The 26,000-nt window shown below is 38.7% G+C and overlaps 1 protein-coding gene across 1 annotated transcript in view; it reads left to right on the top strand.

The window, feature by feature from the left end:
• The window catches only part of ELTD1 (EGF, latrophilin and seven transmembrane domain containing 1), a 41,014-nt gene extending 25,850 nt beyond the window's left edge, over positions 1-15,164 (top strand). The window contains exons 13-15 of the mRNA XM_010132212.1: positions 12,763-12,854; positions 14,418-14,586; positions 15,102-15,164. Coding sequence (XP_010130514.1) covers positions 12,763-12,854; positions 14,418-14,586; positions 15,102-15,164 — 324 coding nt within the window. The remainder of the gene's footprint in view (positions 1-12,762; positions 12,855-14,417; positions 14,587-15,101) is intronic.
• Positions 15,165-26,000: the final 10,836 nt, after the last annotated feature.

The raw sequence follows: 26,000 nt of genomic DNA, 5'->3' as shown, positions 1-26,000 counted from the left end.
TTATGGTTTTCCAAGATAGCCTGGAGAGTTTGTATACCGAATCTCTGGACAGCTACTCACCACAAACAATTCTTGCACAAAAACATTAAACTCATTGTCAGTACAAATGCCCATGTACCCAAATGGTGCTTCCAGTTCCTACGAATGGGGACCCAGAAGGTTTGTGGTTTGGATTCTACTGTAATATGAGACAGTCTGTAAATGGTGAAGAACAGAACCACTTCTGTACCAATGGATTTCTGTCTCGGGGCACGTTGCTGCAAATCTAACCTTGGACTTTAAATCTGTAGTAATAGTGAAGCATAGGGAGCTCAAGTGCTTATCAGGAGTATGAACGATGTTCTTCTCTTACTACCTAAGCAGAAATGCTACTTCTGAAGGTGTTTGCTTGTTAGTATTAAGGTTCTATTAGAATTCTTAAATGCAAAGCAATGGCCTTATTGATCCTATCTAAAAATTATTATTATTAGATTGTACATGAAAAGGAGTATGTCAGAAACTCTTTAGATGGAGTTAGCAAAGAAAGGGCATTTAAAACCTTTGTAAAGCAAGCTGCAAGCTAAAGATAATTTCTACAACTTATTTCTTCCTCCTAATACTTGTAATCTTTAGAACCACAACCGTTTTAGTTAAAACTATGCAATAGATTAGATCAAAGCACATAAGTATGGAGAAATTTTTTTATAACAAGTATTTAAACTTTTTAATAGAAAAGTGAGTTTATCACAAGCTTTAAAGTATATTCACACACACCACAACCCATGCCTGAGTGAGGCAAATACAAATATAAGCTCCAGAGATAAAAGGTATGAAAATGGGAAAAAAAATCCGTAGAACATTTTCTTTTCTTTTGTAATATAATCTTACAGTAGTAAGCTCCTTGTAATAAGTGTGTAAAATGGGAATAACCATTTGTCTACAGGGTAATGTTGCTGCAGTTCTGACGAGCCTTTAATGTCAGCCAATAACAAACTCCTTTCCATTTTGGAGGACTTCTACATGGCTTTCCCCACCTCTGGCATGATAGCTCGCTCTGTGTTGAGTGAGAGCAGACCTGTGTAAGGTCTTTATTCTGCATCACTGGCTTTATTTGCAACTTTATCTTTTAAACTCTGTGGACGCAGTATGTGTCTTTCCACTTCTACCTATTGCAAGGGACAGCTATATGTTAATTGTCCAACTGTCAGTAGGAATTACGTCATTTGGAAGGGCTGGGCAAATGCTGTTAATGATGTACTTGTGGAAGTCTATCAGTCATTAAAATGAAAGTTTGGGAGAGAATTGCTGATACACCAAGTGCAGCTATAGGCAGCCCTTTTAATATACCTCTCTCCCACAATCTTCACCCATAAAATCTCTTCAGTTGAGCTTCACGCAACAAGTTCAAAGTACCCATGGTAATGTGATTTGCACCTTTGCAGTATTGACAGAGTCATGCAGGCTCTGTCATGGGCACAATAAATTGACATACCTCTGTGAGGAACAAGGACTCAGAAGCGTGACATGTTGTAACGTTAACAGATTCAATTTGTCATTTAACAGTATAAATCAATATCATTTGTTGAGATCAGCCCTGTAATAGGTTGTAAGGGTTCCAAAACTGAATATCATCCAAATAATCCTCTCTGTGCTTTTTATCCAAACATCCCAGCACTGGGCAGTGAGGAGGTGGTTCCTGTATGCTCTTCCTTGAATTATGCCTCTAATGTGTGTTTTCAGGGACCTTGAAGGTGTCTGGCTTGGCTTCAAGCTCCAGTTTCTTGAAACAATTGGTAATTGTAGTGTTTGCAACTACAAAATTGGCTTATAAATGGACCCTGCAATTTTCAGAGCATTATTGTAAACTTGACTTGTTACAGAAGCCAAGAACAGTTCTTGGGAGAGGTGTCCTCAGAAAAGCCAAGTTCTTTCTATTAAACATTCCTCTGTGTTGCAAATATGAATAATCAACTGTAAAACAAAAACATTCTAATTGCAGTGATTGATTAACCATACTGTTTTGAACTTCCTATGTACAAATGAATGGGTAAGTGAATAGAATACGCAGATTGCAGTTGCAAAATACAAAAAAGTGACACGAGTGATGAAAGCAGGCTAACAGCAGAGTAATGCTTTTCGTTAAGGAACTGCCTGCATATTCATTAGAGCTAGTCAATTACTTAAAACATATATTCATCAGATAATTTACTTGATGAATTTTACCATTATTTGTCAAATAATTTATTCAACAAAAAAGGTAAAATTAATGGAAGACAGCATTCATCAAATCTTATTGGACAATTCTAATACTTACTCAGTTCTGTACATTTAGGCTGATTCAGGATTAGCAATGCTGCTGCAATCAGTGCAGAAAAGTTTCCTGGCAAATCCATCTCTCTGCTGTTTTCTCATCTACTCACAAATTTAATGTACTTACTGTAGGCTATTGAAACTGAACATCTTTCTTGTAGAAAAGTAAATATTCAAAAAATTTGAAGTTTTACATTTTCCCAGACTTCAGTATTGAGCATGATCTGACTCTATTGTTCCTCCTTAAAAAAAAATATAAGAAAGAAACAAAAAAGCAGCCCCTCTGAGTTCAATCAGAGGACACTGGTATATTGGAGTACACTGTCTCTTCAGGCTTCTTCACATTATTATTCCTGTTCTTCATTGCTCTTGATATCTCTTTATATTCTAAGGATTACTATCAGAAAAGTTGTTTGACCTCTGACCTCCATCACAACAACCTGTACGACAATCTCATATTTTGGGGGGAATTTTTATGTTTTGGAAAATTCTGCTTTTTTTTTCCAAAGAATTTTTTGTTATGCTTAGTTATGTTTCTTAGATGAGAAAAGTATATTCTATACAATTTACTGTACATTTTTCCAGAAATTAGCAGTTTTAAACATTTTTATACCTAGTCTTGTTTCTTAGTCTGCCTTTTTAGTAGGAATAAATTTCCTACAGGGACTGGCAATGGCTTTATTATTCTTTATGAAAGAATTATAGTCCCCTTTTCATTAGCCCCTCTGTGGCTTCAGTCAGTGGTGTCTCCACTTCTTATGCCGTTATGGATAAAGTGAAGATAATTCATTACAGAGTGGCATTAAAGACTAAGTCTGCAACTTTGGTTGAAACAGATTAGTTCAAACCACAATGTTGTTCAGCAACTGCTGTGCTAAATAATCACTGAGTTGGGAAGTACTTGTCTTTTTCAGAGGACAAGACCACCTTTAATCTCCAAGCCACAGCTTCCATATTGCCATACCCAATGGATGCAGTTTCTCAGAAAGATCAGGGCTATCACATGAAACGAAGGTTTTCCCTTCCTATCCTCTGTCATTAAAGCCCCCGGGAAATATTTGGAAAATGAGACTGTGGCCATTAGTCTACAACATGAAATTTACATGTTGTTACATGAGAACAGATTAACCACGTAAGGCTCAAAGATTCTTGAAGGATGTTCCATATAAGCTTTTACTAAAAAAATCAACTTAGCTAGCAGTGTTACAAGAAAAAAGCATGTGAAGTTCTTCCTCAGATTCACTGAAAGGACACTAGGTTTGAAGAGTCATGCACGTCCTCTGTCATCAAGAGTGAAGCAAGTAGAAACAGCAGATGAGGGAGTACAGGTGGATGACAAGGGGAATGGAAGGAGAAAGAGCACCCACAGATGCCACCTAGCTGTGCAGATTTCCTGAGACATCCCACAGCTCAGTGTGGGTTAATGTCCCAGTTATTCTTCTTCTTGTCTAGCAATGTAAATTTTGCCCACTATTTTAATGGATCCATGTATAATAAGACTCAGTGGATTTTTTTTTTCAAAAAGGCCACACAACTGTCTGAATCAGTTTTTTTTTTCCTTCAGTTGCTTAATATTCTCTTAGTGATTCTTTAAATTGCCTTGCTGTAAGCACGATTAATATAAAGACTATGCTTACCCTAAATTGTTCATTGAAAGGACGCCATAGGTTTGCTTTAGATGGTTAAAATGGTCTGATGATCTCTTTTGGACCTTCTCAGCAATTACATAGCGACTACCTCCACACTACATATTTTCTCACTCAAATCACATTTTCTTCCTTTATTCTACTGCTCCTTTGATTCATTGCTCACAGGTATTTAGAGAAGCAAGTTCGAATTCACGGTAGGAATTGCATGTGAATACTCTGGACATCTCACCTAGTCATTGGAAGAGCTTTTTGTGGCTTTGCGTAAGACAGTAAGCCGCAGCACAGGATTTTGTGGCCACATGCAGAGCAGAATCATTAATATTTCTAAAAGGCAAAGGTCCAAATACTTTAGAGGATTTGACAAACTGTGGAAGGCATGGACAGCTTTCTGACAACTATTCACACCTCCAAAGTGGCAAATATAACTTGTTGTCAGACTTGACGTCTTAGTAATGCTCGTGATGCTGCCTCCCTCCTGGTAGCTTGTCCATTCACTGAAGGTACTTGTGCTAAAAGATAAAATACAACTATTTCACTCCTCTTGGCTAGGTGAAAATTCTTCTGCAGGGCTCCTGCATAAGGCTCCAGGTGCAGCCGAAGACAGGTTTGCATTTATGCAAAGAAATCATAGGAGATGTGTAACATCTAGCCTGAAGTCTTTGATGCACCTGGAATCAGTTCATTACACAGCCTGATTTATGTCATTACCAGCTCCCAAGGAAATACACCTTCTCAAAAGCTTCTTGAAAAGGAGGAGAGTAAATTTAGACATTAATTACACTGCAAGCAAGATAGACCCCAGTCCTACCACTGGATCTAGTTGGGCCCACATTTATGGCTCAGGACAGATACAGCTCTGTTGGTTCATCCCTTCTGCCCTTTGAAGCAGAACTGATATTAAATAAAAATATTTAGGTCAGTATGTGTTTAGCTTTTCAACCCAATAAGAAACATTGAATCCAGAAGTCAGACAAGCTGTTTACTCTGAAGAAAAACATAGAAACCCCATTTATTATTTATATATTTATTTACAGCTTGCTGTAAATGTTCTAAAAATATAAATGAAACATTTAATTGAGTCTAAATCTACAGTTTGAGGTACATAAAAGAACAAGTTTGTGTATTCACACATAAAGAGCAACCCTATGTGAAAATTAAGTATTTCCTGAGACAGGGTTTGAAATAATCTCATTCAGCTATGTTTTAACTTTTAAAATAAGTGAAATTATTAAAATCTTGGAATCATAAAATTCTAATCCTGCATTATTGAAAATACTTTCCCAAAATATAGCCTAAAGAGGGTTTGTTAATGTTTTTGTTACATTTTCTTCTCCCAGTTAAGACTGCTGTTGTGTACTTAAAGCATTCGAGAGGGTGTATTCACTGGGGACATCATAGCAAGATCATTTTGTAAGGAGACAAACCCAGACTGTTTGACTGCCAGCTTGTGTCCAATTTTATGCAATTAATATGGCACACATTTTCATTTTGAAGCTTAAACTGTTGTATTGTTAATAGCTTAATTCCATTCTCCCCTGACTGAAATAACGATGACCCACCGAATTGTTGTCGTTTTACTTAGCCGTTAGCCATCCAGCCAGAAAGACAGAAATGTATTGCTTTCTGTGGCAGAATTCAGACCATCACAAGCTCATTAATTCAAACACTCATAATGAGGGTCATTGTAAAGACTGATACCGATTCAGCTGCTCTGAACTTCAGACACTTTTTGAAAGAACCAAATTCAATATGATATATGTAAAAAATTCAAGTATATGCCTAAGAGAGCAGCAGGATAAATTTTCTCATTCTTTTTTGTGAGATCTGACATCAGCATATAGATAGTTTCATCAATTATTGAGACAGAGACTAAGAAAGGAAAAGGGAATGATTTGGGGGTTTCATTTTTGAAGTTTGAATGTAAAGTGCTCAGACTGAATCAGAACTAGTATGACTGAATCTTTAGAATTAGCTGCCTCTTTATACCTTCTTTTCTTTGTAACACTAGAGAGCCTTAAAAGGCTGATATTTAAAGTGTTTTAATAACTTTTGAAAGGCTGGAGTGTATCTTTTACACAAGGATATCATATATGAAATTACCAATTCCTTTTTCATACACATATATTGAAAATAGCCTCAAAAACTCTGTCTCGTGTTAAACAATTACTCCACTGTGGAAGAAAAAAAAAAAAAAACACAAACCTGTCTGTAGATAGTCCTGGATGAGGAACTAGAGGAGGAGGGAGGTCCAGGTCTCCTGGCTCCAGTGAATATTTAATTATTGATATGGCAATATCTACAATCCAGCAGGGCTGTTGGAGTAATAGCAGTGAATAGCTGGTACAGAGGCTGGAGAAACTAAGGGTCATAGCTTAGTCTGAATATTAAGTACAAGAGAAAATTGTGCCTCCAGCATCCTGGATAAATGCCCTGTCCACAGGGATTTTCGTTGTTCAGGAGTGTCCTTTCTGGTTTTAATCAGAAATGTTATCCTAGTCCAGAAGCCTTTCCTTGTGAAAGTATAGTCTAAAACAGTAAATGTCTTCTAGTGCTAATGAACTGACATTTTTCAACAAAAAACTGTTGGACAAAATTTTCTTGAATGCCTCTCGTCCTGATCTGTTTCATTTTACCAGACGTCCGGGTGCTAACCGAGCTACTGCCATGGAAGATGGACCATTTTCCTCTGAGCTTTCATGTGCTCTTTTGTCTTGCTTAAACAGAGGGGCAGAGGAAGGAAAAAAGATTTCTTAGCTGCCAAATGTAACAGCTGTCAGCTACCTTGATGGGGCAAAATGATGATGTATCACTTCACTTGGTGTCTTACAATTTAATTGTAATTAATTATGAAAGAAGCTACAACTCTTCAACATGAGTGCAAATATTTTTATTTGCAGGCAGATGTTTTGCATGCTTTATTAAATTTTGTGTATTTCATACCATTCAATGCTCACCTAAAAATAACTGTCATTCTGTACCTACACAGAGAGAGTTTCATGCAGTGTGAAGGACTAACATCATATTTACTTGAGGATAAGAACATTATGTTACTCTTCCAGTATATAAAATGTGTACATTTAACAGTGGATTTAAAGACCTATTTTAAAAATAGCAGTTGCTAAGCAATGTGCTATTAGCACAGCCTCCAACAGCTTGGAACATTTAGCATTTTAGGACCTAAGTGCTCATTTTTATGTTATTACTTAGTTTGCAAAATACAGTTAGTAATCAACAAAGAAGTTTGTAATTTGCTTAGACAATAGATGAGAATGTTTCTTAGTGCTCTTCTGGATTCTCAACTTAGGAAAAAGATTTTTATGTCTTGATATGCACACAACTCTATTATTTTCTTCTGCAAACTGGGGATGGGTGAAATTCTGCTGCAGTGGTCCCAGAACTGTTAGGACTAGAAGCCAGAGCAGCAGTATCTTGTTCTACCCATGCCCACAGTTGCGCAGTTTTCCTTCATTACAGATGCAGGTTCGTATGCATCCTCTTACAGATTCACATGCGGAAACACTCTGCTGAGTTAGGAGTGGTATTGAGATAGAGCTAGGATGGCTCTGCAAATCTGTTTGCAGATTTGCATCCCTCTTTCTTGGTTCTAAGTGGAGCTTAGCATCACACACGGTTTCTCCCATCATATCATAAAATACATGTGTTTGATTGAACAGAACTTCCCAGGCTAATTCCTTTGGCAAAACCTCCTTATTGTTGACAAGATAATTAGGAAAGCACTGGGAAACTTCTTTGAATTTGCAGTTGGCTCCTGCAAATTTCTTTAAGAGACTAAATTATCCAGACCAATGCCACAGCTGTGGGTCAGATCTGATCCTAAGACTTGCACCATTCCAGACCACTCTGACCTCTTCCTTGCGTGCCTGCTATAACTTACCCACCACCGTCATGGTTGAGAACATGGGAACTACACCATGGAGATCCCCAAAGCAGAGCAGCAGAAATATCTCACTATCCTGCTCCACACCACAGTGTGCATCCACAACACATGCAAGTGCTAATCTGCAGAGCAAAACACGCAGCAGCATCCACTGCTGCCATGAATCTCTTGAGACTGTCGCTCTCTATGATGTGTAGAGATAAAGCCTTGACAACACTGGAGGCGATGGAGTTTTACCATTTAACAGGAGTTCTGCTGCTGGTTTAATGGGGCCATGAGTCACTCCAAAGTCATAAATCCTAATGACCCTTCACACAAGTGATCTCCCCAAGAGAGATGTACTGAACAGTTACCATCCTCCCTTTAAACTCAGTCATAGGTGTACAATAAAACATAGCTCATCCAGATTTGTGGCTTCTTGGATATTATCCTGGTTTATACAGGTAAATAAATGCAGTTGCCCATATCTACAGAATCCTGATTTTGTGGGATCCTCATAACTGACCTTATGTAATGTCTATTTCACATAAGTGTGTTTTAAGTTGCCTAGTATTTTTTCATAAATACATCACGTTTCAAGAATTTAAGAAGGCCTAAAATATTTTTACAAACATTTTTAAAGATAAATGATTCCCCAAAGATACTATGAGCAGAGGCTGTTCCTGCATCAGCCCTTGTCTTTGATTAACTACTTAAAAAAATTAATAGATTAGTTAGTAAAATTAGTCCTGTAGTGCACCTGAGCATGCTTGAGTGAGACCTGATTCTCCCTGCATCTCTGGGGGAGGGAGGGCTGAGGATGCTCAGCACCTCACGGAACTGGGCTTGTAGGGAGAAAGTCAGAGGTTTTCTTTGTAAAATAGTAGGGACTGTGTGCACTATTTTCCTAAGAGCAGTTTAGGGTGGGTTTTTTTAATAAATAAAATAATAATTCAGTTCTGGGCTTGGAATCAATGCAATTCCCCTTTAGCCTATTAGACTTGCTGAGAAACCCCTCTCAGGACAAGCAGCATTTTCTGACTTCTGAGCCATGTAATAACACTGAAAACAAAGGCAAAAGAACTTACCATGTCATACTGTAACATCATTATTCATTTGATAAAGCTGTGGCCATGCCACAACATTTCATGCTTTGAGTTTGCCCAAACTGCAGAGTATCTCTGCTCATTGTACATCTAACTTCTCCCCAAAGATGGCATGTGGCAGTAGCAGTCCCCAGGCTGATCCTTTCCAGGCCTGTCCTGAGTTTGGTTTCACAGTTGCCTGCACATGTTTCTCTCCTCCAGCTTGCCTCTCCAGAGGCAGCATGCCTCGTGTTTGCCATTTCATTCTCATGCACCTTACCTGTCACCTTAAGGCAGCCTTAATTATAATGTCATCAAAGGTTTATGCAGCAAGACCTGAAGATGGTGCTTTAATTACAAAAACAAAAACATGCAGCTATATCCAAAGTATAAAACACAGTATTTGTCTCTTAAGTAGCAGCTGAAGCCTTTTTATATGTTTCAGTGTCTATCATCCGGAAGTCCCTCAGCTTGTCCCATCCAAGTGATTTGTGGATCCAGGATTTCTTGAGCCTGTCTATATTTGGGATGACTTTTACAGCCTACTACCTCCATATCTGCTTGTTTGAAGCTCAGTTTTGGATAAAAATTAAAATGTCTTAAGTGGTTGTATATTTGGCCAGTCAGTTGGGGTGATATAACTTTCCATTCCATTGGTTGACATCTGTATGGCTCTGGGGATGTCAGGCCATTTACCCTTTAGCCATACTCAGTCCATTCATCCAACATGAACTTTTTCCTTTACATCTCCCAGAAACTCTTGAGGTTACTGGTATGTTAGTAGCAAAGAACACTCAGTGGATCGGGTTCAAAGAGATGTGTTAACTTTAGAATACCGGTTGGATTTCCAGTTTTCTCTAAAGGCTGTATTTGTTATTAACATTAGCTATATTTGTTATTAACATTAGCTATATTTTTCTCCTGGATTTACCCATCAGTTCATGTTATTGTTTCCCTCAAGTTTTGTTGCATTTCTGTGTTGCAGGACAGTTACAGCTCCTTTTTTGGCCCCCAAAGGGGGCAGTTCCAGAGGCATCTAACTTAGGCTGAAAAGGAGGGGAAAAAAATACTACTTTGTCTAAAATCTACTATTTTGAGACACTGAATGTTGCATAAAAGCAGTCTATGCACTTTGCTATAGATACTTTTTATTAATGGAGTGCTTGAAAATGGGGCAAAAACCATCTTAAGACTTTAATAAATCTTGGAAATGACTGAGTATTTCAGAAGTTAAACGCACTCTCATTACCCTGTAACATTACCTCCTGCAAGGCTACCTGCGATGTATTATGCTATAATTGTGTTCTGGCAGCTGACTCCAAGAAGCCAGCATTTCCCCCTGGAAATAATAATAATAATCTGTAATCTGACAATAGGTCCAGATTATTCCCATTAGGATGGATTGATGAATGAAGAGATCACAGTTAAGGGGTATTTCTTTAATGCAGAGGGCCAAATCCTATTATCCTGTGCACTGGACAGTGTTAATAGTATTTGTGTAAAGAGCCCCCCGGGGACAAAGAGAAACGGAGTCCTCTGCCATGGGGCCCCACATCTGTTTGTTGCCCACCCCATCCTTGTTCAGCAAAATCTCTCCAGTTGTGCAGCTGGTTTCTGTAGCCAAGAGATAAGAGGGTTTGGCCCATAGAGCTTCGCACAGATCCTGTTACTGGCCACAGGAAGGCTCTCATTGATGTTAGTGGTCTTGGTTGCAGGCTAGCAGGGAGGAAGTTTGATCGCATCGTTTGTGCTGTGGTCTTGATAGCAGTTTCTGAAGAAGTAGTGGTGTGTATTCTCCCTGCTCCTTGTGCTTTGATCACATTTCACCCCACCTTTTTCAGATTCATAAGTACATTAGGTGGGTTATGCAGATTATAGAGTGCTCACTAAGTTATTTGATATATTATTCACCAACAAATATAAGACAAAAATTAAGTCTACGTATAATTACCCACAACTGCTGACTGACTTATAATTAACTTTGAAAAATTGCTGGTTTAGGAGATATTATAGATTACAATTTTAAATATAAGGAAATTCAGAATAGCTCTCACGATTAGCGCAGGTACAAGGTATTCAGTGAAGGATTAATTCCTTTAACTGCTAATCAGGTCTATCTCCTGTCTTATCAAATTGAAAATACATTATGCTGCATTAAAATATGAGTGTGCAGCTAATTAAAGAAGAGCCTGCATTAAATATCAGATACTCCCACCTTGAAGCAACAAAAGTGTTGCTTAAAACATATACATAACAAGTGTTAACAAATGAAAGTGATTCTTTTTAAAGTGGTGCTGGACTTCTACAGCAGGTTTTTGTTTTCATTTCAGAGGGTTTGTTTGGTTTGTTTTGGGGGGGGGGGTTGAGGTTCTTTTTTTTAAGGAAAAGAAAGGGAGGAAAATCACAGTCTTTCTGGAGAAATAAGCTGGGGAAAACATTAATTCTATTCAGTCTACAGCTGGAAGCCCACAGGAACAAACCAAGGGATCACAAACAAGGATCTACAAATAGTATCTGGATGACATCCAGCTAGAATTTGGTTCATCTACTAACATTTTTAATAGATTCTGATGTCAATTGTTACAAAGCAGAAAAAGAGTTAAAAAAAAAAAAAGGCAAGAAAACAAACCCATCCAGATTGTTAAAGGAATGCAGTATAAATTTAAATGAAAGATCATGGAAGCCTAGCCGAGCAAAGGCTCGGAACTGTAACTGAACATCATTTGCAAAACTGCTTCTTTTAGTTGCTTTTTTCTGTTTTGAACTCAAGTCGAGTGACACCATTGTAAAAAAGCCAGGAATAAAAAAGTACTGAAATTATTCACCTATGAAGCAAACATATAAGAGAGAATAAATATGAAGGAGACTTTCTACGTAAGTTAGGGTAGGTAATATTTTTTAATTATTTGTGTAAACCTAGAAGGCTTTTCGTGCCACTTGAAAGTTTTAACACCTTAAACACCTCAGAATATATGATGTTATTAATGTTATTCAGCAAAGAAAGACATTTTGTCAAGATCTACACAATACAGTACAATAGAAAATCCATGAGGATCCCCCCTTCTTCTCTTCCCTTTTTCTTCCCTCCCCTTCTTCTCTTCCCTTTTTCTTCCCTCCCCTTCTTCTCTTCCCTTTTTCTTCCCTCCCCTTCTTCTCTTCCCTTTTTCTTCCCTCCCCTTCTTCTCTTCCCTTTTTCTTCCCTCCCCTTCTTCTCTTCCCTTTTTCTTCCCTCCCCTTCTTCTCTTCCCTTTTTCTTCCCTCCCCTTCTTCTCTTCCCTTTTTCTTCCCTCCCCTTCTTCCCCTTCCCTTCCCTTCCCTCCCCTTCTTCTCTTCCCTTTTTCTTCCCTCCCCTTCTTCTCTTCCCTTTTTCTTCCCTCCCCTTCTTTCCCTTCCCTCCCCTTCTTCTCTTCCCTTTTTCTTCCCTCCCCTTCTTCTCTTCCCTTTTTCTTCCCTCCCCTTCTTTCTCTTCCCTTCCCTTCCCTTCCATTTTTCTCTTCCCTTTTCCTTCCCTTCCCTTTTTCTCTTCCTTTTTCTCTTCTCCTCTTAAACATCTCTCCTTAGAGAAAAAAATCTCAGCAAGAAATCAAAGAGATTTACCAATAAAATCAATAAACATTTGCAGACTGTTGGAAGTGATACTGTTGAGATAAGGTAGAGTTACAGCCCTGTTTGATCAACATTTATTACAGAGATCATATTTTTTTAGTAGAAGTGGATCAGAAAAGGGTGGGGGTTTTCCCGTCTCGACACTGGATTCTGTAGGTTTCAAATACGCAGACACTTTATCTGATGCATGTAACAGTTACTAAAATTCAAAACCATCCTGGTTTGAACTAAATGTTCCTTTCTTCACTCCCCTCAGGTTAATTTGTTGGCTTTTGGGGTGATTATTTATAAAGTATTTCGGCACACAGCAATGTTAAAGCCAGAAGTTAGTTGTTATGAAAATATAAGGTAAGTTTGCCATTTAATGCAAATTCTATCCTTCTCTAAGTTTTAATACAGTCAAAGATGGAAGTGAGTATTCAAAAATACCAGTTTAATCTTCTGTAAGATTTGTAGAAAAATAAGGATTTTTTTTTTCCTGTTACCTCTTCATATAGATTTAAGGTAGATTTTGCAAACTTTATTCACATTGAGCAATAGCTTGTACAGTAACACTGAGGTTGTGAGAGGTGTACAAGGAATACAGTGGTTCTTATCAACCGGAGGCTGATGGCAAGGTTAAAGAAGTAATTGTCCTTTTTTCTTAAGTACTTTCCATAGCCTTTATACCAGCCAAACCAGATTTCAAAAATTATTCCTGAATTGGGACCAAAATACTTGCTTTGAAGTAACAAGTAATTGAGCGATAAGAGAATCAAGCCATTCATGTTATTTGCAAAAATTCTACAGTAGATCATTGTGCTTCTGTGGCATTTGGGAGGATGGGGGTGGATTCTCTCCAGGATTTTTACTTTGCATGCTGCTATGATTTTTCCATCAACTCACTCTCTTTAAAACTGATTTATAGGGACCTTGAAAACCATTTGTGCAGGAAAAGCTGAAGTGTACTACAGGGAACATTGAAAACAACTTACTGTTTGTGTTGCTTAGGAACACTCCTGCAGTTTCAATGCATTGCACTAGATTTATAGTTAGGATTTAGCAATTGTTTGATTGATTACTTTCTCTTATTCCTCACCCTTCATGGCTTCATGTGGTGAGCTGGTTTTAATGAAGCTGAAAATTATTCCTTTTCAGAGGAACAGTGCTAAAAACCTCTGTTGTTCAAAGGAAGTCCTGCAATGACTAGGCTGAGAATGAGTAAGAAAGTAATCAGTGCCTTCATTTCCAAGACAACACACTGTAATTTGCTCAAGTCTATGAGCAGGGCTCTACATTATGTGGGGAAAAAAAATCATAACCTATCAGTTCCTGTAATTTTAAAGCATGAAAATGTTTTAAGGGAACTATTTGAGAGTATTTGTGTTCTAAAAACATTTTTTTTTTTAACGAGAGAAAGAATGAAGGAAAGTCTAGTTTTATAACTGGCACTGTCTTCTGCAGTGAACCTGAGAAGCAGCCTGGGAACCCTTTGATGTGACGAACGTGTACTGACCTAAGAGCACACTATACATTTTTCTGGGATATTTTTTGAGGAAGACAAGGGGGAGGAGGAAAAGTAGGGGAATGCTTCATAACAGACATATGTTTTCCTTGGGGAATTACACTAACAGTAGGTTTAAATCAAATCATATGGTGCTGCAGTACACCAGAGAAAACACATCTGAAGATTAAAGAAAGCAGTGTTTCAAGGCCCTCCAGTTTTACTCCTTTGCTCTCATGCGATGATTATGTGAACCTATTCATGCCACAGTGCTACAGCACACCCTAAAGAGCAGCCCGTGTATTTTCACTTCTCAGGCCTCTGCAGCTGTGAAAAAATTGCTTAGGCAAGATTTACCATCCAAAGTGCTGAAGGAAGGAAAATAACACATGCCCGCATGTTGTTTGCAATGTTTTCTTCCTCTCTAGATCCTGTGCCCGAGGTGCTCTTGCTCTCCTCTTCCTCCTTGGGGCTACCTGGATCTTTGGGGTTCTCCATGTTGTCCAGGGATCTGTGGTTACTGCCTACCTTTTTACAATCTTCAATGCATTCCAGGGGATGTTCATCTTCATCTTTCTTTGTGTGTTGTCTAGGAAGGTAAGTGTCCTTTTCCTTGTGGGAAGCAACTCAGGCAGCCTTGTGTACCTACACAGGCAGGTGCCCAACCTTGAAGTGGAGTTGTGTCAGAAATGCTTTATCAGAGCAAGGGAGGACATACTTGGGTTGTTGATATGGAAGAGGAGGGAGGGGAAATTTTTCTTTTGCCTTTTCCCTCAGCGGAGACAGAACCTGGGTCCAATTTTTACCTTCTCACATATTTCCTCACAGTTTTAAACCCAGTGTTTTTCAAAATTGTAAATCTTGTTATAGTGCCATTAATCTGATGAGGTAATACAGCGTGTGCACTAAAACTCACTTCCTAGTCTTTCTAGTTAGCAACAGGATTTACCCACACTATCCTGAGACAATACTTTCTTCAGTATTCTGTCCTAAAGTTGAAAGCAGCCCCATCTTAAACCACCTAGTGACAGGAGCAGTACAAAATGAGTTTAAAGACATACAGACCTATTAATAAATGCATTTAATATCTGAATTCTGTATTTTTATTTCAGATTCAGGAAGAGTATTTTAGGTTGTTCAAAAACGTTCCCTGCTGTTTTGGCTGCTTGAGATAAATGGAAGAAAAATATGCATGAATATCTCAGTGGAAGAAAAACATGCATGAACATCTCAGTGGAAGAGGGGAGAAACCTAGGTGATGTTGTTGTGGATGTTACAGGAAAATATGGTATTGTGAAAGTATGAAAATACCCAGAGAGCAGGTATATCTCTTAACTGTATTACTGACTGGTTTTGTACATACGTGTGCATTCATGCAGAGCATTTATTCTATGCTGTCTACAAACAGTATACAAAACAAACTGGATTATTGCAGAACAAATATTAATGAAGACCAAAGAAAGAAGAAAATTTCAAATGAAGCTCAAGAGTTTTAATGACTTAGGGTTTCTTTCTAGTATCAGAAATATCTGCAGTTCTCGAAAGCAAGTTACCAAAAAAAACAACTGGCACAGCAGACTTTATGAATTGCTTTGCTAGTGGAAACATGTTCACTGTCTTTTTGTAGTAATGAGCTTCTTACATTAAGTTGTATGTAGCCATCTGCAGGGAATGGGTTCCATTAAAGAGTCAATAGATAAAGATCTGCTTCAACCCAGACTTTTGAAAACATTTATTTTAATTTAAAGTAGTTTTAAAAAGGAATTTGTTTAATGTTATTCTCTAATCACTTTGAAATATGTATTTGTATATTAATCAATTCTTTATTTTTATAATTTCTAAAGAACTGTTCAGATTTAAAGAGCTGAGGTCAGACCTGATACAAGAATGGTGGGACAGCTATTTTATAAGTGAAAGATTATTTGAATACTTTGAAAAAGATCTGGTTCTTGGTTTATTTAATGGCCAAAAAGACTGAGATCTGCTAAGCTGGCACTATGATTTTGGAGGCTATGGGAAGAAGATGCTTTCATAATTTTGTTGCTTGACACAGATATTTGGAATCCGTACCTTGTAAAACTAAAGTGGTAGAAAGCACCCATGCAGAAGAATATGAATTTAAATTCAAGGTCATGTACCTCCATATGATGTAAAATTGCAATTACAGCAGTTTTCTCTACTCACAGCATCTTTGAGACAATCAACTGTCTTCTTCTGAGGCTCTAGGTTTGAAACACTTATCCTGCATTTAACCATAGGATCATACATAAATCTACTGAAATCAAAGGGAGTACTTGAGGTACAAGTTTTGCTGGGTCCGGGCATAAACATAATGCATCAGCAGTTCCATCTTTGCCATCTTACTTATTTTAAAAGTGTGCTTTAATTTCACATTTTTAGAACCTAGTTTATATGAAGTGCTGAGCAATCCTCAGTCCATGTTGCCTTCTCAGGAAGTGTCCAGGATCTCGGATAAAGACGAGTGTTTTTACCAGTGAGGCACTGTAAATATGTAGTTGTTAATAAATCCCACTGTTGTTTTGTCTGTTAAAATAAAGCACTACTCTGAATTTTATTTATAGTAAAGAAAACCTTTTTTTTTCTTTTTTGTAGTGGTCAAATTTGTTTGTTTTTTATCTTTTTTCCATACACACAAAGCTTTCATTGTATACACTGCGGTGACATGCTTCAGCAGGGATACTCCGTGTTTCTGTCAAAATTTTGGAAACCAAAAGAGGAGTCTTTTTTTCTAGAAAAAAAAAAAATCTGTTGGTCCTTTGAATGTAAAGTATGTGAATAAACTTAAGTGCTTTGCTTTCATGTTTCAAGATTCCCATTCATTTAAATAAAAATAGCGGTTAAAGTTCTCATGGTTATATATTACTTGTCCTGAATTATTTGCTGTATTTTCTTTTCTGTTTTGTATGTTCTTCCAGGTTTGGGAAGATGCAGATACATATTACTTAGAAAAATATTTTTAGAAGTATATCTCCTAATATATAATTTTTAATCTCCTGCCAGAATGTCAAGTATAGTAAGTCTGTCTGGACAAAGAAGCATCTCTAGTAAATATATAATGACTTCAACATACTCAGTGAGTGAAAAAGTTCCTTGGAAAGAAAATATATCATAAAGTGTTTAGGTTACAATGGTATTTTTAATGAAAGAACACCTTTTATAGGAAAACTCTGCTCTCCAGCCTCTGGGTCAGATCTTCATTGAAACTGAAGATCATGAAACATGCTTGCATGTTTTCCTTACATGCAAGGATGAGTTTTCATCTTTTAATACAGCACATAAGGAGCAGAAAAAAATTGTTTAGATTCATTGCCTTGAAGCCCGAAGGATATTGTAATTGTCCTCCCTAATGCATGCAGAAATGCTGACAAGAAATAAAAGCGTTTATCTGTGGGAGCCCTTAGTAACAGGAGCCCCGACCCAGCAGACAGAGAGGAGAGACAATGGATGTAAACTGCAAAAAGAGAGGTTCCAGCAAGATATGAGGAAAAACCTTTCCAGCATGAGGATCGACCAGCATTAGAAATAGTTGCCAAGAGAGGTTGTGCAGTTGTGTTAAAATCGTTGGAGGTTTTTAAGACTGGATAAAGCCTTCAGCAACCTTATCTCATACCTGACCCTGTTCTGGGTGTGAAGGTGGACAAGATGACCCTCTGAGGGGTCCATTCTAGCCTGAATTGTTCTGAATCTGTGATATGAAATATCAAGTCAGAAAAATAACAGTTGGACATTAGTTATGATTTTGTTATGCAAAATTCCACTCAACTGATGCATCAGCTGAACAAACTGTTTTTCCAAAAATAAATTTGTTTGATATATTTGTAAGATCAACTGGAAGTTCATTTTAAAAATAAAAACTTTATTCAGCATCTTTTCAGATTACATGCTTTTGGGAGTTGTATGACATCTCCAGGTGGGGCAAATAGGAAAAAAAAAATATAAAAAGCAATGATTGACAAGGCAGATAAAAAGCAAAATGTTAAGGTTTTACTATGAAAGGAAGTGCTTGCCAAACAGAGAAATTGTTTCCATTAAACCAATCAAAGATAAATTTGTGTTCAGTGTTGCATTTCAAGGTGTGCATCAGAATATAATGAAATAAGGTCTGCATTAAGAAAGACTGGTTTATTCTGAAATAATTATTTCCTCAAAGAATTTGAAGTGTATTTCAAAGAAACCACAACCTTTAAGAGTTCATTATCATCACAGCCTTTGGGAGGTTCAGTCTGCCAGAGCTGTGCTGATAAACAGATCGTCTGTTTTCTTTACCTACTGGAATGAAGCAGGTAGGCATTGAAAAGACCATAAACACTGGTCAAATTTCTGCAGACTTTCCTCCACTCTCCTGTTGTCACAGTCTTTCAACTCAGAACATGGTAGTACCCCAAAGCCATGAGTTTGCAAATTTCTGCTCTTTATTGACCAGCCTTATAAAGCAATGATGTTGCACATGGTGATGTTAGGCAGAATGAACAAATATTTGAAGGGCTGATTCCTCCAGCTGCAACACTGCCAGCATCACTTTTTTCACAAATAATACCACTTCTTATGTCTTTGTCACGGTAGACCCTCAAAGCCCAGTTCAGAATCACACTCTTGCCAGATGCTGGTTAGTCACAAAGAAGTCCTGCCTCCTTTGAAGCCTGTAGGGATGAGATTAAAAAGCCAAAACTTAACCCATGAAGAAAGAGAATACTTCCTTTGCTTTGGAAAAAGCAAAGCTAGCGGGAGGAGGGCTTCTGGCCAACAACTGCTCCAGCCTGTGTTTTCTTTTTCGCTTTGTTCTCGTACATTCTGGACGTGCAGCATTACTGCGTTATGAGATTACAGAAGTGAAGATTCTCCCTCACCAAAGTCATCCCCCAAAGTTATTTTTATATAAAATTAAGCCTTTACGATGGGTGCAGACTTGAAAACAGCTGGTCATCAACGCACCAATACTCCATTTAACCACAACCAAAATGTCAAGCGCAAACGTGCTAAAGCATTTTCACAACTTGCCTGGCTCCCTGCCAGCTCTGCTCTCACGGCCATTGCTGTGGGCAGCCTGTCCATATAGACAGCAGCCACGTGAAAGAAAGACCATACTGCCTTTTTCAGACTCTCTATCTCCATGACAACCCTCCTGAACAAACCCTACAGAAAACCGAGGGCTCTTGCGATATCGACACTTCGCCAGGAGTCAGATACACATCCACGCAAGGGAGCCAGAGGTCCTGGAACTGCTGCTTCAAAACAAGCTGCAAGATGTGACTACAGAAAGTATCGTAATTCCATCAACTTTACTGTTACATGGCAAAATTGACAGCAGCAATCCTTCTGGGTGAGAAGAACGGAAGTAAAGTAGTAGTAAAACTGACTGCTGAGAATGTACTAATTTTTTCAAACTGTAACCAAAAAGAGAGCTTTAAAAGCACACAGAAATTATCACAACACATAAACATGAGTGATTCTGTTTATGATAACTAGACCTTATTTTTTCAGAGGCCTTATATTTACATCTTCCCAATGCAGGGATGCACATCTCCCAGAATTCCCTTCCCAGAGCTATCCCTTTAAAACTGGCAGAAGCTTTACTTCTACAGACATTGTTTTACAGCTCTTTGGTTTTTCTTGTCTTGCTGGTAAGTGCTCAAATTTTACTGTATTTACTCTTTTGAATTCCCAAGGAAATAGCATATTTTCATCAGGTTTCATAACATAAGGGAGCTCTTCTTTTTTCTGAAGCATTGCTGAATATTCTAATTAACACTAGCTCTAAGACTAGCCATCAGTCTTTACTGCAGCTCAATAGGCACCTCTCTCCAGTGTAAGCCTTTGTATTTATTGTAACTATTTATATAAATGCTGCAGTCAGCTCTGTATCCGTATAAACGTAACACCATTTAAATTAATTTTGTTAGACTTTTGTGAGACAGTGATGAATAATTTAGTCAAATCCAAGATGATTATAAACAGTTCTTCTTTACAATAACTAAGTTTGAAATCTGTGTTTTTTAAGAGACAATCCAGTTTATCTTGTAAAATGTGATTGGAAATACTACATCTCCATACGATAATCAGTTAGATTTTAATCTGAGCAGGGATGTTTTCCTCCTGTGTTTGGCCCACTGTTATCAGACCTAATGAATTAAGTTAAAGGCAGCAATCTTCAAAATCCCACTCCTGTCTCTTTGAATGTTTCTGCACTGCACAGACTTCTGGCACCACCCTGGCTTCTGATGGGTTTCAGAAATAATTGTTGATGATACAGTAAATTTGTTTTGCATCCCTTGTGTTTAAATCCCAGTCTTATAAACACTCATGCATTTGCTCAGTTTTATGCACGACTAAGTCTTCAGCATTAATGAGACTGTTCATGTGCATAAAGTTAAGCATATGTGCAAGTGTTGTATGATCAGGGTCTTAGGATGCCAATTTTCAGTAATAACAGATTTGCATAAACTCATGATCCCAAGCACTGGGGTTTCTGCTCATTATCAATAGCGAAATTTGTTTAGCTCATTCTCATTCGCTGCCATCATGAGCCTTTTTCGGTTGTTTTTTTTTTAAGTTGCTTATCTTGCCACTCCTGCACCATTGTTGGTTTCATCTCTGCATTTCTTAACATATGTGGAGTTTTTCCCTCCTGTTGACACGCTTATAAATGCCCACCTTAACCATGTGAGTATCAGCTCGTTTATGGTAGTGGTGAAAGATTGAGTCACACTTTTTAAGCTGAAAATATGTTCCTTCCTGTGTAAGAGAGCTGCAGAAATACCATGTGTAAATACCTAGCCAGGGCTCATCAAACTCCTGTGCACAAGTCACGGCTTCTGTCGTCAAGGGGTTAGGCCCTAAATGAAATTAGTAGCAGCTGTACCCCCCTTAGTACAGATGTCAGTTAAGGAAGAGGCAGCTCATATGGCTCTTCGGCAGGTGGGTCACATGGAAGCAGAGAAAAGCAATATTTATTCTCACTGAAAAGAAAGTGTACGTTCTATCAAAGGATAATCTTCCTTTGTATGCTCAGCTCTGGGCTGTCTTTGTTATGATCAGCACTTAAAGCCTGTTATCAACTCCTAAAGAATTTGGGGTTTGACTCCTTGTTCTCAGAAGCAGTGGTGTATACAGTCCTAACTGGATGGGGCAGAGCTATGTATTCACCCTTCTCTGGCAGGTACTAACGAGGATGTACCTATCCAAAGACCCTCCCCTCAGTGGTTTACCCACCACCCCCAGCCTATGTGCAGCTGCCTTCCAGCTCCCAGTCTAACACATAACTGAGGAGGATGGAGCGCAACACTGGGCTTTGCAATGAGTAAGGGATCTCAGTGCTGCAATAGGAAGGCAGAAAAAGAGAGAACTGGAATACAAAGGTAAGAACAGTGATAACTGGTGTAACAAAATTGGGTACAAAACAAAGGCACAAGTGTCTCCTAACCCAAATGAGTAAAGTTTTCAAATCGGGGGGTGAAATTCTGGGACAAAATGCATAGTTGAGATCTATCATCCAAAGAAACACGTTTCTCTGAATAACTGAACATGACAGAAGAATATGGACACAGAGATGGGGAAGAGGAGGTGGTAGCATTTACAGGGGAAGGTGTGGAAAACCAACCAGATTTATGTATTATTGGGAAAATGAGTGATGCATCAGATGGCAACAGTTTGCAAGAATGTTTCCCCTGAAGCTAAACAAAAGTGAAAAAAATTCAACTGAATCTTAAAGCAACTCCCAATGATATTCTATATGCTACATTTCTAATGAATTATTTGTATGCAACATTTCTAAGCTGAAAATATTATGGACTAGTTAATCGGCTAGCATAATCCAGCAGAAAGAGCAGGAAAAAAGTTTTATTCTAAGAGAGAAAAGAGTAAAATCCTGTGGTGCTGCTCAGCTTCCATGAAAGCACGTAAACATACGAGATCTGCTTATACTGTCACACAGCTCAAACAATCTTGTTTGGTTGGTTTTTCTCACTTAAAACTAAAGCTTTCTTCAGAAAGACATTGCGTGCATGGAATACATATGCTGTAAGCTACAAACAAGTAGCATCCTTCTGGATCTGACAATCTTAAAGTCCATCCATCTCAGAGATATTCTTCTCTGCATGTGTTGTATGTCAGTGCTGAGAAGGATGAACAGAAAGATACTCTGTACCTATACATAGTATGCAACAGTTACATAAAACAATTTTTTAAAGTGAACTTTCTTTCCAAGTGGTCGATGTTACGTTAACTGCTTGGATGACCAAAAGGCTATATTCTCTCCACTATGCACCATCTATCTCAATCCCATTCGGAAATGGTCACGTGTTGCATGGCTATTTTAGGTCTCCTCTCCCAGATCAAAATTCAAGCAATGCTAATGGAGAAAGTTGCAAGTGACGATTGTGCTGTGTCTCTTCTGTGTACGAGAGCTGTTGGTGAAGGGCTGTATGTAATGACAATGAAGCAGTCTTCTCCAGGCCTTGTACAGCGCCAGTGCAGGCTGACCTCAGAGGCTTTACCTGTCACGTTCTGCAGGTGAGGGTTGCCAAAGCAAACATCTTTTCCAGGAGTGCAGGCACGTTTCAGGTCTCTCCTTTCTACAGCAGGAAGAAAGGAAGGAAATTTGCAGGGTCCTGGATGTGGTTCTCAAGCAGGCTGCGTGGAGGTAATGAAAAAGCTGCTCAGCTTCATGACAAAAGCAGTGGTTGAGATGTGTTCTGGTTCCACTTACTTTAGGTGCCAGTTGAAATAAATATACTTAAATAGCAGGGCTGATACCAGTATAGAACTGGTGCGTAGCTTCAGCTGTACAAGGAAGTGAGTGTCTGAGGCAGGAGGCCAGCACCGTGCTGTCAGGGATGGTGGGAGACACGCAGGACTCAGCCCAGGAGAAAGCACTGCCAGGCCTGCTACTGGTGTGCCCACTATGGTGCGTCACCAAGCTGTAAGACTCGAGGCTGCTGCTCTACGGAAACTGCAAAAAGCCAAGCAGGAGGCTCCCAGGGAAGGCTGTACTGTAAGTCTGAGATAAATTGGAGAGGGAAAAGTGATGTTGCTGGTAATAAAGTCTCTTATTCAGCATTATGTGAGAGCATGTTTTCTGTGATCTGTACCACTGGCACATTTAAGAGTGCTTCTGCAGGTTCCTGGGATTTCACAATGCTTTACTTTAGTGAACCTAAATTTAAAATTATAACTCCCACATCTGTCACTAATGAGGGCAGCAAAACTTTAGAGATTTCTGAAAGCCATCTGGAGACAGAGAGAGGAAAATCTCTGGAGGCCAGCTCAGGAGGAAGGTATTAACCCACTTATTGCTGGTGGAAAAGCAGGAAAGCCAGTTAATATTATTAAATAAATGAGTCTGAGTCTATCTCAAAGCCTTACTGCAATTATTTGCAGCACAGCACACTTTCTTTACCAGCCTGGGGCCCTTGAAAGTATAACCATAAGGGAAGCACGCAAAGAGTTTTCATTTTCTCTTTGTATGAGCTGCAGACTGGAGCAACCTAGGGATATCAAGTACAGGTTGGGATGGGTGGAAATGGCAGTGGGGAGCATCCCATTGTGTCCTGCCTTTTGTAAGTCAGGAGCTTCCCTTTCTTAAACAGCTATGTTCCCCTACCATGCTGCTTTTGGAGGCTGCATTTCATTGTAGCTTCCAAGCTCCAGCTTGGCTCTTGCAGACTATATTCCTCTGACAGACAAGCCTGTTCCTCTGCCACTTGTTTAAATGGGTTCAAAAGTTCTCAGCTTCCTGACAACTTTTTTTTCTCCTTTTGTTTTATACCAATCAGTTAATTTGCTAACATCACCCTCCGTATCTTCTGATCTTAGGCAAGCTGGCTGGGTTTAGTGGTGCCTTTATGGCCACATTACAGCCTGCAGTGAGGAATGCAGGTCAGAAGGGAAATAAGGAGGGATGGCTCTTTTGAAATAGGGAGGAACAAGGTCAGGGCTGTGGGGCAGATGGAAGAGGGTGGAAGTGCAAAAAAGAGATGTACTTTAAAAACAAACTCATACTGCACTAATCCAACCGCTATTCAGCTTTATCCCGCTTTGCTTATACATTGCTAGAAATCTTTTTATCTTCCTTTGTCTCTTTTTCTTTTATATTCTGCCTATTATGAAGTCTTCAGGACACAACCCTATTTTTCTTATATGTTTTATAAAGTGCTCTGTGTATTTCACATGACATGCTTTTATTAACTTCTGATCAAGGAGTCTGTTTCAAATGGAAACTTTAGAACTGATCAGAAATGGGAACATTTTTCACAAAAGGCAATGGTTGTTGTTTCGAGACTGCTTTACTTTTTAGTCAGAATTTCTATCCTAACCAACCACAGAGCTCTTTAGCTCTCTTCCAATTACTCCAGATTTACAGAAGTGTGAATGAAAACAGACTGCAACTTTTGTCTTCTTTACAAAAGGGACAGAGATTTACAAGAAAAAGACTCATTGAGCAGTTTTATTAAAATAAAATTATGCTGTTTGGCTTTGGTAGCTTTGTGCTTATTTATATCAGTGGAATGATCAGAGATGCTTGTATTTGGTTTTCTCCACTGGTCTGCATGTCCTAGGTGAACAGGACAAACCCACTTTATCTCTCACAATGCTCTTGAGCACAGAGGCATGACCGTGAGGAAACTTGCCTTTACTTCTGCCAGCTGTATACCAGTTGATAAAGAGAAATCCATTTACTTTCTACCTAGCACTAAAGTGCAAGAAGAAAGGGTCTCTTGTTTTGGGTTTGTTTGGTTTGGGTTTTTTTGTTGGGTTTTTTTTTTTTTTGGTGTGTGTGTGCATGCAGCAAAGCAAACAAAAGTTTTGTTTTGGGTTTGTTTGGTTTGGGTTTTTTTGTTGGGTTTTTTTTTTTTTTTGGTGTGTGTGTGCATGCAGCAAAGCAAACAAAAGCTTAAAGTAAACTTTTTCAAATAACTCTTTTTCCTGGCAGAAGTTTTTCTGCTTTATGCTGGCTGAAGGGCATTGTAATTCATGCAATAAAAGGGGAAAAGATCTGCTGGTAGAGACTATTTACTTTAAACTTCTATTTGTTTTCTCTAGGAAAGAATGCAATATTTCTATGAAGCTCTGTTAGTTTGTTGTGGGTTTTTTTTCCTCCCCTTGACTGACTTGAGCACTGGTGAAAATACCCGATCGACAAACAGGAAATCAAAGGACTTTCTGTCCCTTTAGGGCAGAGATAGTGTGAACTGTTGCACTACAAGCGTCTTTTAACTGATTCTCTGTGAGTGAATGGTCGTCACCTGGTAATAACGCATGTACTTGGGCCAAAATTTTCAAACTAGTCTCCTAAGCTGAAATGCTGGTACTGAAATCAACGGTGGAAGTTACTAAATCATTTCAGACACTAATTTAAAAATAGAATTAGGTATATAGTGCCAAACTACTGGTTTAATCAGCTGGTCAGCATTCATGGAAATACTGCCGCTTTGAAGAGTGAGTTTCAGATGTAGTTTCCAGACTGATAGACCAGATGTGCTGATCTGGGAGCTAGTCTCCACATGGGGTCGGAGATCCCTGGAAGGTGAAAGCCCCATGGCTGAGCAGGCCAGTAGCATCTGTTTGTGGTTTCTCATCACTTTGTTGGCAGCAGCTCATGAATTGTCCATCCTAAAGCAGCTGGAATCTGATTTTCCCAAACAGAGTTTCTTTTGTCACCTGCTGTGGATTCTGCATGTGTCTGAGTGTGTATGTCTGCTTTTCTTTTATTGAAAGAGGCTGAAGATGAGAACATGCGAAGGGTCATATGGATAACGTTTGGTTCAGAGTGATGTTTTTCAGGATGGTGCAACATCTGACATTCTGTACTATTTTTTCATGTATAAGAACAAGGTCAAAAAAGGAAGAGCATGGGCATAGTCTGTCTCCTCAACAGAAGTGACTGCTAGGAAGGCAACTGCTATCATATGTGCTGGATCCAGCATTTCTGGGAGATGTAAACATCATCCAACTTAATAACAGAGCAAGGGGGGGGGGGGGGGGCCCCTTTTCAT

The sequence above is a fragment of the Buceros rhinoceros genome, unplaced genomic scaffold (assembly GCF_000710305.1).
Source record: "Buceros rhinoceros silvestris isolate BGI_N320 unplaced genomic scaffold, ASM71030v1 scaffold4040, whole genome shotgun sequence".
NCBI classification, from domain to species: Eukaryota; Metazoa; Chordata; class Aves; order Bucerotiformes; family Bucerotidae; genus Buceros; species Buceros rhinoceros.
This window is presented reverse-complemented; position numbering and strand designations above follow the sequence as displayed.